The 13,016-nt window shown below is 40.6% G+C and overlaps 1 protein-coding gene across 3 annotated transcripts in view; it reads left to right on the top strand.

Moving 5' to 3' along the window:
- Topbp1 (DNA topoisomerase II binding protein 1) overlaps positions 1-13,016 on the top strand; it is a 53,349-nt gene that overhangs the window by 24,325 nt on the left and 16,008 nt on the right. For all 3 annotated transcript variants that reach the window (XM_075964828.1, XM_075964827.1, XM_075964826.1), the window contains exons 11-16: positions 1,208-1,566; positions 2,417-2,589; positions 4,426-4,637; positions 7,510-7,796; positions 12,581-12,751; positions 12,840-12,949. In XM_075964828.1, the coding sequence (XP_075820943.1) occupies positions 1,208-1,566; positions 2,417-2,589; positions 4,426-4,637; positions 7,510-7,796; positions 12,581-12,751; positions 12,840-12,949 (1,312 nt within the window). The remainder of the gene's footprint in view (positions 1-1,207; positions 1,567-2,416; positions 2,590-4,425; positions 4,638-7,509; positions 7,797-12,580; positions 12,752-12,839; positions 12,950-13,016) is intronic.

Below are 13,016 nucleotides of genomic sequence, written 5' to 3'. Positions count from 1 at the left end.
TTTACTTAAGTAAAAGTAAGTATAATTAAGTCTAAGTTTTATAAGTATTAAAATTATCAGACTATGTTATGTAGACCGAAGTCTCTGTACCACCTGGTTCTGCAGCCATTCAGTCCCAAAGAAACACACAGAGGCTTATATTAATTATAAACAGTCAGACTTTCTGGTTTTTGTTGTTGTTGTTGTTTTCAAGACAGAGTTTCTCTTTAGCTTTGGAGCCTGTCCTGGAACTAGCTCTTGTAGACCAGGCTGACCTCAAACGCACAGAGATCAGTGTACCTCTGTCCCCCAAGTGCTAGGATTAAAAGCATGTGCCGCCACCACCTAGCTAAGCTAAGACTTATTATTTACTAGCTCTTACAACTTAAATTAACCCATAATTTTCATGAGGATACCTATGTGTTTGTCTTTGGATTCACCTTCTTATTTAGCTTCTCTAGGAACATGAATTATAAGCTCAATGTCCTTTATTTATGGCTAGAAACCAAATATGAGTGAGTACATCCTGAGATCTCAAGAACAATCGCAGTGGGTTTTTTGATCCTACTGCACGTACTGGCTTTGTGGGAGCCTAGGCAGTTTGGATGCTCACCTTACGAGACCTGGATAGAGGTGGGCAGTCCTTGGGCTTCCCACAGGTCAGGGAACCCTGATTGCTCTTCGAGCAGATGAGGGAGGGAGACTTGATTGGGGGAGGGGGAGGGAAATGGGAAGCGGTTGCGGGGAGGAGGCAGAAATCCTTAATAAATAAATAAATTAAAAAAAAGAGAGAAAAAAAATAACCCATAATTCTTGTCTGTTTAACCACATGGCTTGGTACCCTTTCTCAATGAGGTGTTGATTCCTCTGTGTCTGACTGGTGATTCCGTTTCTGTCTTTCTTCACAGAATTCTTTTAGTCTTGTTGCTCCTGCCTGGCTATTGGCCAATCAGTGATTTAGTAATCCAGTACGAGTAACAAATCTGTACAGTATACAAGAGTATTATCCCACATTGATGCTACATTAGTGTCTTTGCTGGGAAATCGCTATGTAGCTTTGGTTGGTTTAGAAACTGCTGTGTAAATCACTTTGGCCTTGAACTCATGGAGATCCACCTGCTTCTGTTTCCCCAGTGTCAGAATCAAAGCTGTGCTTTACCAGGCCCTGTGAATATAAACTCTTTGTCTATTAATTGTCAAATAGAGAACCTGCCTTTCTCTTTTCTAGTTGAAGCTAAGCCATCTGAAGCTACAGAGCCTGAAGTTGGGCCTTGCAGTGATTCTGCTCAAGTTGAGCCCTGTGATGACTCCACTCACATTTCTGTGCACGAGGAAGACCATTCTTCAGTCAGCCATTGCTTGCTTGATGGCTCTGCAGTTCCTGAGGAAGGCTTATTTAGCCAAAAGAGCTTCCTTATTTTGGGTTTTAGTGTTGAAAATGAATATAATATTATAAACATCATAAGAGAACATGCTGGAAAGATCGTGTCCCTTCCTAGCAGAATTATTGCCGACTATGCTGTGGTTCCGCTGCTGGGGTGTGAAGTAGAAGCAACTGTGGGAGAAGTTGTTACAAATACGTGGCTGGTAAGAAACATTTGACAGTCAGAATCCAATATTTCAATTTTTGGCTGCCAAGGTCTTAATGTTTACTTTTGAAGTAATTCATTTTATCTAGCATGATGGCCCAGTGGGCAAAGTAGAAGCCTGGCAGACTGAGTTGAGCCTCAGAACCCAAGGTGGAAAGAGAAAACTTGCAAAAGATGCCCTCTGGCTTCTGTGCACATACTCCTCCTCTCCCCCTTCTCACATATATGGCCTTTCACATCCACCTGTATTTGTGCACGCACACACAATAAGTCATATTTTAAAAGAATTTAAAACTTTCCAGCTTCTTCGTCCTCATCCTATAACTCAAACTCTGGTGATCTGACACTTGCTTTTGACCTCCACGGGCATTGCACTCACATGCACAAACACTCCCACGCATACATATACACATTAAAAATAAAATATCTTTTATACTTCTTGGTTCTAGCACTGATACACAGAAGCTGCTGTCATGGAGCTCTGTGGGCAGTACTCATTATCAGGAAGTCAAGGTAGCCCTTCTCACCTCACATTCTCATCCTTCCTCAGCTAGTGCACAACACTCACTTTCCAGTGGCTCAGCATGAAGAGAGAATGTTAAACTAAAGTAGTGATACGGGTGAAATGCAGAGTAACTTCCATCTTACTGATCTAATATGCAAATATAAGGAGTTGATGTCTGCATATTCTTTGAATCTCATTTGGAATATGCTGAGAATGAACATGCTCAAGTCAGTGAATGTGAAATTTCTTTTCCTTTAACACAATTTACTAGGATTGTAATCTGAGCCTGTCTTAACCACTTATTTCTTACTTATAGTAGCTTTATTGCTTTTGTTTTTCAAAGGTTACTTGTATAGATTACCAGACACTAGTTGATCCCAAGTCAAATCCCCTCTTCACACCAGTGTCGGTAATGTCAGGAATGACTCCTTTAAAGGACTGTGTGATTTCTTTCAGTCAGTGTGTTGGAGCAGAGAGAGATTCCTTGGTATTTTTAGCAAATCACCTTGGAGCAAGGTATGTAATATTTTCGGTATATTAACTCTATGCGCGCGCGCACACACACACATATACACACACACGGTGCTTTGCTCATGTTAAGCAAGGGCTCTACTATGGCATCCCCAACGTGATGTTTTGTTTGTTTTTAACTTACTGTAAAGTGTTGTAATTACATTTGACCAGGGTTTTGTTTGTATGTGTGGTTGATGGGTAGACGCTGTGTCTGAACAGCTTCAGACAGCAGAGGGATGTCTACCTCTAGATGGATTCTGGCAAACTTTTAAGGCTGTAGTTTATGGTAGTATATGGGCTGTTACTGAATTGTGCTTTATCATTGTGCCTTTCAGTGTGTTATAAGGATATTTTATCTTCCTCCTCCTCCTCCTCCTCTTTTTTTTTTTTAAGATTTGTTTATTACGTACACAGTGTTCAGCCTCCATGTATGCCTACAGGCCAGAAGAGGGCACCAGATCTCATTACATATGGTTGTGAGTCACCATGTGGTTGCTGGGAATTGAACTCAAGACCTCTGGAAGAGCAGTCAGTGCTCTTAACCTCTGAGCCATTTCTCCAGCCCCTCCTCCTCCTCTTCTTTCGTTTTCCTTCTTCCCCCTCCTTCCTCCTCTTCCTTTCTTTTTAATATGTATCCATTGCTTCTCTTGTTTTCTACCAGAAATACAAATAGAGTACTTTGCAAGGAATTCAAGAAGCACTTTGGGAAATAAAGGAATTTAAGAGTTACCTGCAAAATCTTTCAGTAGCTCAACCTCCCTAATTGGTCATTACATAGTAGCATTTGAAAAAGAGTAGAAATCAGGTGTATCAATACATATCAATTTACTAGCTTCTTATTTAATGGGAAATATTTTCAATTAAGAGCATATGCTTTCAGACAACATACTCAGAACATTCCAGGAAGAAATACTGAGAGTCAAACGATATTGAAAGACAGGAAATAGGCCTTCAGACCTAGAATCAGGAAAGACTAACTGTTTCAGTTTCAAGTGTTGGGCTCAGTTTCCGCCCCGTATTCCCTTAGTGCCCTTCACTCTTGACTAAGTCGCTCAGTTTCCTTTTTCCCCTTGCCTTCACAATACTGAGATTTATAAAAAGTGAGAAAATTATTCAGATTATGTATGAAAATGCTTTGGGAAGTTATAGTGGTAAAAAGATAATGAATTTATACCATCACTGTGCTCCTAAAATTGTTCCATTTTGGTAGAAAAGAACAAGTGGATGTAATTAGTAATTTAGAGGGTATTTTATTATATGTCAATTATGTTCAATTATGGCAGCATTTTTTTTTTTTATCCTAGAGTAAGCAATTACAAACGATTAACTTAATTTAAGGTAGACTTTACTGGGGTTGGAGAGATGGCTTTGTGGTTAAGAGTATGTCCTCTTGGAGAGGACCCAAGTTCCCTCTCCAGCACCCATGTTGAGCTGCTTACCAAACCCCTGTAACTCTAGTTCTAGGTGATCTGATGTCTTCTTCTGGACTCCACAGGCACATGCACACATATGTGCATATACACATATGCATAATAAAAAATCTTTTTTAAAAAATCTGTCACTTTTTAATCCATTTTTTTTTGTAATTTTTGTTTGTTTGTTTGTTTTTTGTGGGGCAGTTTCAGGACAAGTTTTCTCCTGTAGCCCAGGCTGGCCTCAATCAAACTCAGAGATTCACCTGTCTCTGCCTCCCCTGGGATTAAAAGCATGTGCCACCACAGCTTATGGAGTATGTTTTCTTGAAGTTAACTAATCACTCTGTGATAAAAGAAGTTTTGTTCTTAGTTTCTAAGCTAATTTGTATGTGATCATTTGCTTTCCTTTCCATGTAAATTTTAGTGTTCAAGAATTCTTTGTTCGTAAATCCAATGCAAAGAAAGGCATGCTCGCCAGTACACATCTTATAGTGAAAGAACCGACTGGTTCTAAATATGAAGCTGCAAAGAAGTGGAGTTTGCCAGCAGTCACTATTCCATGGCTCTTAGAAACTGCTAGAATGGGAAAGAGAGCAGATGAAAGCCATTTTCTGGTTGACAGTGCACCTAAACAAGGTCAGAACTCTCTTTGTTTTTATGTATTTTACAACTTGATGGTTTCTGAAATATGAATGTTCCAGGACTTGCTTTCAAAAGTTCATTTATTTTTGCTGTTTATGGTGAATCCTGTGAGTCTTTGTTGGGTGTTTTTGGTGATAGCCAGATGGATGTGTGCTTTTTAGTACAGATGCTTAGTGTGTAGTCACTATGGCCTGAAAGCTAGTAAAGTGCACCCTCAGGGTATCAGTGTTGAAGGTGAAAGATGTGAGCATCCATCCCACTTAGTGTTGGTTCCTGCTGTGGCTTACACTAGCATGGTGTGTAGCTAATGTGCTTGCTGCTTATCCGTGCTTCTGCATGTTCCCACAAGATGACTTAGTACTTGACTACTGTCTATTGCTGTAATAAGACACCATGGCCAAAAGCAGCTTGGGGAGGAAAGCTTGCATTTCATTTTACAACCTGTAGTCCATTATCCAGGGAAATAGGGGCAGGAACCTGAAGGCAGGAATTGATGAAGAGACCATGGAGTGCTTCTTACTGGCTTTCTCCTCAGTCTGTTACAGGCTTGCTCAATCTGTTTTCTTATACCAACCAGGGACCACCTGCCCAGGGGTGACACCACCCACAGTGTACTGGGCCCTCCCACATCAGTCATCAATCAAGAAAACACACCATAGGCTTCCCACAAGCCAATCTAGTAGGCATAGTCTCAATTGAGGTTCCCTCTTCCTAGGGACTCTAGCGTGTGTCTGGTTGACATAAAACCAGCCAGCACAGCTAGCTTCCTTTTGTCTTCAGTTAGAATGTCCATTCCTCTGGGACAGACACCTTCTTTGACTCAGCAGTTACAATCTTGTCTCATTTTTCACTCTTTGTCCCTTTCAGGATTCCCTTCGCCTGGAGAAACTAATTTGCTTTCCTTTCTCCTCCAAAGTATAAACTCTGTAAAGTCTACTGAGTTCTTCATTTTCATTGTCTAGCAATGGGCTGGGCATAAAGTAGCCAAAAGTGTTTTGTTTAATGTTGAGCAAAAGTGAAGGCAGAGGTGGGAGAACACAAGTAGCCTCTGAGTGATAGTGTTGCTGGGCAGACTGCAGAGGCCAGTCACCATCTGGGGAACACCTACTAACCTAGACAGACTAGACTTGTTGATTGCTACAGTGTGTGTGTGTGTGTGTGTGTGTGTGTGTGAGAGAGAGAGAGAGAGAGAGAGAGAGAGAGAGAGAGAATGGGTTTATAATTATTTGTTTCAGTTAGTGTGTGTTCCAGTTCAGTACATGTAGTAGGAGACTGCTTGTTTGTTCAGGCTGCTCAGCCCCAAAATAACCACAAGAAATTGTATTAATTAAATCACTGCTTGGCCCATTATCTTTAGCTTCTTATTGGCTAACTTTTTATATCTTAATTTAATCCATTTCTATTAATCTGTGTATTGCCACATGGCTGTGGCTTACCAGTAAGCGGGGACTACATGGCATCTCCCTGACTCCACCTTCTTTCTCCCAATATTCAGTTTAGTTTTCCCCCACCTAGCTCTACTCTACCCTATCACAGGCCAAGGTTTATTCCTTAACCAATGGCGGTGAAACATATTCACAACATACATCACCTCCCACATCAAATACATATATTCATGCATACACATGTATATATGTGTGTGTTTATTTGTATTGTGTATGTGATGTATGCATGTGCATATCTGTGATCAGAGGTCAACATTGTGTGTTTTCCTCTGTCCTGCTCCACCTTGGTTTTAGGGATAGAGTCTCTTAACTGATTAGGTGAGCTCCAGGGATCTGCCTGCCTCCAGCAGCAGTATTAAAGGTACACACCTCTGCATCCAGCTTTCATGTGAGTGCTGGGGAACTGAACTCAGGTCTTCGTTCTTAAAAGTAAGCACTTTACTCACTGAGCCATCTGTTCAGTCCTCAACATATATTTTAATGTATCATCTGGAAGCAGGGACTTATAGTGCACACCTAAAGCCCAGTATTTGTGAAGCTGAGGCAGGAGGGTCACTTAACAGGTGTGTCCAAGCTGTATCCTGTGCTCTGCATTCATACAAAGATGACTTCAAGTGCAGCCCAAAACAAAAACTAACTGGGTGTGTGTTTGGTTGGTTGGTCTGCTTTAATTTTTTTTTTTTTTTGAGACAAGATTTCTCTATGTAACAGCTTTGCCTATCCTGGAACTTTCTTTGTAGACCAGGCTGGCCTTGAATTCACAGAAAATCCCAAGTGCTGAGATTAAAAGACATACACCACTACCATGGGGCTTGTTGGGGTGAGCTGCTTGTTCGTCCCGGCCGCCCAGAACTGAAATAATCACACAGAAACCATATTATTTAAATCACTGTTTGGCCCATTAGCTCTAGCTTTTTATTGGCTAACTCTTACATCTTGACTTAACCCACTTCTATTAATCTGTGTAGTACCACAAGGTCGTGGCCTACCTACGTTCAGGTATGGATCCATGGCATCTCCTGACTCTGCCTTTCTTTCTCCCAGCATTCAGTCCAGTCCTCCCCGCCTACCTAAGTTCTACCCTATCAACAGGCCAAGGGGTAATCACAGCACACAAAGGGGACTCCCACATCAGGGGCTGGTTTCGTTTTTTCTTAACCCTGATTGTGGGGTTCTCTTTGAAGATGACAGTGTTTTGTTGCAGTATCAACAGGTTAGGTACATCTGCAAGAGTATATGAGACCTATCTCAAAAAAAAGTACATTAGGTTTGCTTCTTGGAAAGTAGAAGTGTATAGCTTTATGGTTTAAAGTATACTGAGACAAGATGTGGAACCTAACAAAATATTAAAATGTCACTTTGCCTCATTTGAAAAAAAAGCTGACATTAGTGGCTTGTTTCTTTTCATTTTCAATCTGCAGAACAAGTATTAGAAACTAAGCTGCCAAATGGAGTGGGTCCAAATCCAGACTCTCCAGCAAATCCTGACACACATCTGGAAATGCACAGAAAAGTGGCTGTTACACCTTTGGACATGAACCACTTTCAGAGTAAAGCATTCCATGCTGTCATGTCACAGCACTGTAAGCAGGACTCGGTCTCTTCAGCAGTAGGACATCCACTTAAGAAGGAGCCCTCCTTACATCTGGACACACCGTCAAAGTTTCTGTCCAAGGACAAACTCTTCAAGCCGTCTTTTGATGTAACGGTAAGGCTTGAAGGAAATGGTGTTAGTGCTATGTATGGTTTTACAGTTTATAAAGGTAGAGCCCCACATTGTGCAGCACCACCAAAGTTTGTAATAGAAAGTCTTCCAAAGATGTTGAGAAAAAGGTGCTCAGAGCTGAGATAATAGCTGTGGCTATATATAATGTGAAGTTGGGGCTCTGGGTTCAAGTCCCAGATTGCTGCATGAACACAGCTTTAGTTAGATCTTTTCATCTCCGAGCATCACTTTGAAATGAAATAATATGATGAAATGATTTTGTAAGCTTTAAAATATCAGCCGTGTTGCTTCCTTTTCTGGAAGTCCCTAGTGTAACCTTAACTCTTCAGTCCCTCTCTTAGAGGAGATGAGTGGTTTTTCTGTTTGATCTAAACAGTATGGTCAGTCACCCTTGGAAATTTATTTACAAATCCAAGACTAATAAAACATTTTCAAATAGTCTCCTTTCAACTTCCCAAGATATTTTTTCCACCTTTCTTTTGGGAGCTTTTAGGGTTTTTTTTTTTTTGTTTTTTTTTTTTTTTTTTTGTTTTGCATCTGTTTAGTTTGATTTGTTTAGCCTCTGTTGTGTAGATTTGCTCATGTTCTACATAACTGTTGTTAATTCATTTATCATAAGGTGGTGTTTTATCTAAGGTGTAGTATTTGATTCATATCTAATATAAAAGAGCTAACTTCTTGATGACCTAAGTCTTTTATACCCTTTTCTAATAGGTGTTTATTTACCTATCCTATATATTAAGTGATGTTTGTAAGTTTCTTGTTTGGTAATTCTTTTTCTTTCAAAATCTCACATGGTTTTTGTTTTTAGTAGGTAGTTGCTGTGTTAGTTGGCACATTTGTATGTATGAGTTCAGTTGGTCAAAATGTAGAATGTGGCTTTTAATATTACAAACTACCCTTTCCTGTTTACTGCTTTTTGGCTTGAGGCCTAGCTGCTCTGGTTCTAGGATTTCAATCTCTGCTCTCTTATCTCTATCTAAGTTCTGTCATATATTATTTTCTAATAATTTATACTTGCATCATATATATATATATATATTTATATTTATATTATGTGTTTGCTTGATGTCCTCCCCTCCTTCCATTTTGGTATGTGGTATAGATTCCCCTACCCCCTTCTGAGACAAGGGCTCAGAATATAACCAACACTGGCTTTGAATTCGGAGATCCAGCAAACAAACAAATACATAAAATACTTCCTGTTTCCAAGGCCCCCACAGAGAGATATTTTACATTTAAAAAGAACCTGCTGAGTCCCTTAGTGTTGCTTGTGTGTATATAATAATATGAGGACTGACCACTTGGTGTTGGATTATCAGTTAGGAGATTCATCTCTGGGAAAAATTAAATCTCCCTCTCTTAGCCATCAGTTGCCTATAGCTGTCTTAAGTGGGGCCCCATGAGAGCCCTTCAACATGGGCTTATCTATTTGTGTTGCAGTTTTTAGGTCTTGTAACGTTAGGTAGTCAAGTTGCTGAAGTATCATGGGTGTAGCTTCACTCTTGTTGCTAGGAGACTCACTCTCACATCAGACTTCTTTCTTTGTCCTCTGACTCTTAAAATCTTTCTTTCCTCTTTTCCATGAGGGTCCCTGAGCCTTGGGACTTGGTACACCAGGATTACCAAGTCTCCATCTGTTGCAAGAGAAATTTCTTTGATGAGGGTTTCTGTGGGTATAAGGTTAAATATTTAGAAGGTGGTTAGGAATTGTGCTGATATAGCAGGTTCTTCTCTCAGATCTGTGGCCTCACTAGCCCTAAGTAGTTGACTAGATTTCTAGTATGAGACATTTCTCTCCTGTTGGGTGGGCCTTAAGTCCAGCTAGACAGTTGGGTGCTGCCAAGATACAAGAACAAGTACAAGGGATATCTTGCTGTGCTGGTGATTATTGTGGTTCTCAGGCATCACAGCTGGGTAGGACTATTGATTGTTTCCCTCCCTTGACAACTTGCATAACACCTTCCAGTACTATGAAAGCTAGACCTCAAAAGGGAGGCTTTGATGTCAGATCCAGTGCAAATCTTCTGAGTGCTGTGAATTGTGTGGTGTCTTCAGCAATAGGGACTTTAACTTCAACCTCTCAGAGGCAGCCCAGGGCAACAGCAATAGCATGTAGTGTTGTGTTTTTATAGTCTGTTGCTAACTTTAGTATCTTGAACACTTAAGGCTCCTTTTATTCTTTTATGTTCCAAATGGCATACAGAGTTAGTTGTATCATTGTACTGAAAATTGTTAACCAAAATGATTTATTTATTGCCATAGTTCAAATAAATTTTGTTGTATGTATAAATTACTATGCATATGCAAAAGAAAATGAGCAAGCCACCTGAATGGCGGTAGCGTTCCCTCAAGACTATGGGGGCCTTGGAAACAGGAAGTATTTTATGTATTTGTTTGTTTGTTTGTTTTTGTTATGTTCTATTAAAAAAGAAACACTAATTAACCCAAATGCTTACTTGAATTATAAGAGTAGCAATTTCAGTATGATAAGATACAACTGTATACAGCTTTGACAGTAATAAATTGTAATATGCAGTGTATACAGACATCATACAGAGCATGAGGCACCATGCATGGCTCACAAAACAAGGCTATTTTAATACCTTAAAATCTGATCTTTTTCTTTAACATCATTTTCAGGTTCTGATTAACACCTCGTTAGCCCAGCATCAATGAGCTTCATTGAACATCATAACTGTGTTGATAAAGCATTGTGTAAACTGTAACTTTCCTTTTCATTTGTTTGTTTGTTTGAGTCAGGGTCTCATGTATCTCAGACTAGCCTCAGTGTCAGTATGTGGTCAAGGATGCACTGAATTTCTAGTCTTTCTGCCTCCGTCTCCCGAGTGCTGTGATCACAGGTGTTGGTCACTATGCTTGAAGTGTGATGCTGGAGAATGTGTCCAGGGCTCTGCATGCTAGGTGCACTCTCCACCTGAGCTGTATCCCAGCACAAAGCATAAACATTTGCTGAACAGCTGCCATTGTGAAACTAGCAGATGTAGCTTTTAGCTTACTTAGTTCCATCTGTACCTGAGGCTTTTCCACTAATTTCCTTCTCTAGCACTTCTGAGTTTCTGAAGATAGTTTCAGAGATCAAAGCCTAGAGTTGATGTGGCAGGTATAGTAAGTCGTCTCCATTGACTGGACTCTTCTCCAGAGGCATCTTTTGCTTGGTCTGGGTGCTAGAAAGCTTTTGAACTCACATTCCTGAACACTTCATTCACATCTTTTGTGATCTCCCCCCCCCTTTTTTTTAAGATTTATTTACTTATTATGTACATAACATTCTGCCTCCATGTATGCCCATACACCAGAGGACGGCACCAGATCTCATTACAGATGGTTGTGAGCCACCATGTGGTTTCTGGGAATTGAACTCAGGACCTCTGGAAAAGCAGCCAGTGCTCTTAACCTCTGAACCATCTCTCCAGCCCCCGTGATCTTTCCTTTTTGAGGGGCGTCACTTTTTGTTAACCACATTTTACAGTAGAAGGACTGCTCTCACGAACTTTGTTGAACATGTGTGTCTTTTGTGTTCAGTCAGGCAGTGCTTGATAGTAGCGTGAGGCTTGATAAAGGAGTGTCTTCCTCCATTTAATCTGCAGAAATCCCAGATGAGAGGCATCTGTTTTAGAGCTCTCATCACCCATTGTCATGTTAGAACCTTCCTCAGTGGTGCTCAAGCTCCTACACCAGTCTGTAAATACTTTAGCCTCCAGTGCAGTCCTGGTTAACTTCCATCTCTTCTGGCTGTTTGGGGGAAGGAACCAGTCCCTGCATAGAGCTCTCCCCATGTCTTGTTCTTGTCTCATTCTGACCCTTCTCTCTCCTACCCCCCAGATAGGGTTTCATTGTGTAGCCCTGGCTGTCCTGGACCTCTGTAGACAAGACTGGCCTCAAACTCATAGAGATCCGCCTACCTCTGCCTCCCAAATGCTGGGATTAAAGGATTTGCACCACCACTGCCCGGCTTCATTCTGGCTTTTTACCTATTCTTGAAATTAGTTTCTTTCTTGACCATTCTTGCTTTTTTGTTTCCTTCTGTGTTCATTGTGGTTTGGAGTCCTTTCTGGAGTTGCAATTTTAACTCTTGAGTAAATGTGGCATGCACTACTTAAAAGGTAAGTAAGCTTAATGATTTTATTTATCTGTTTGTAAAATCTTTATTTTTGTGTGCATGGTTGTTTTACTTGCATATGTATCTGTGCACCATGTGAAACCTGGTAGCCACAAAAAACAGGTGTCCCATTCCCTGGAACTGGTGTTGTAGACAGTTGTTAAACACCATATAGATGCTGGGGATTGATTCCCTGTGTCCTCTGGAAGGGCAGTCAATGCTCTTGACTGCTGAACCATCTCTTCAGCTTCTTATTCAATGCTTGGTGAAGAATATGGAGTTTTTTCTTTCTTTCCTTTTTTTTTGTTTTTGTTTTTGTTTTTGTTTTTCAAGACAAGAGTTTCTCTGTGTATGTAGCTTTGGAGCCTGTCCTGGAACTCACTCTGTAGACCAGGCTGGCCTTGAACTCAGAGATCCACCTGCCTCTGCCTCCCGAGTGCTGGTATTAAAAATGTTCACCACCACCGCCTGGTTGGAATTTTTTTTCTTTATAATATAAAATTTTAAATTACAGTTCAGTCCTTTAATTATTTGGAAGGAAAAGAAGTCAAATACATAATCTTTTTCTTGTTTCCCTCTTTCCCTCATATGTCACCTTCTTCCTTTTTTGTTGTTTCTTCCTTTTTCCTATCCTTAAATATAGGATGCCCTTGCAGCCTTGGAAACCCCAAGAACTGCCACCCAGAAAAGGAAACTGAGCTCACCACTCTCTGAAGTCATTGTCAGAAACCTGAAAATTGCTTTGTCAAATAGTTCCCGAAACACCAACACTCTTCCTGCCAGCCCTGAGCCGAAGGGTGCCCATTTGGAAGAGGTAGATTTGATTTTCTTATTAAGTGGAAGATGTCACTAATCCATGTCAAAGAATCATGGCCGATCTGTTCTTTATTCTTCATGTACAGGAAGAGGCCCCAAAACCCCTTGACAAAGTTGTGGTATGCGTGAGTAAAAAGCTCAGTAAGAAGCAGAGTGAACTAAATGGGGTTGCAGCCTCCCTGGGAGCAGAGTACAGGTAGGTACGACGTTTATGCTGGTGCTCATTTATGCTGCAGCTCAGAGGGAACCAGAAGCTTTCTGCT

The sequence above is a fragment of the Microtus pennsylvanicus genome, chromosome 3 (assembly GCF_037038515.1).
Source record: "Microtus pennsylvanicus isolate mMicPen1 chromosome 3, mMicPen1.hap1, whole genome shotgun sequence".
NCBI lineage: Eukaryota > Metazoa > Chordata > Mammalia > Rodentia > Cricetidae > Microtus > Microtus pennsylvanicus.
The sequence above is the reverse complement of the archived record's forward strand: the minus strand, read 5'-3'. Positions and strand labels throughout refer to the sequence as shown.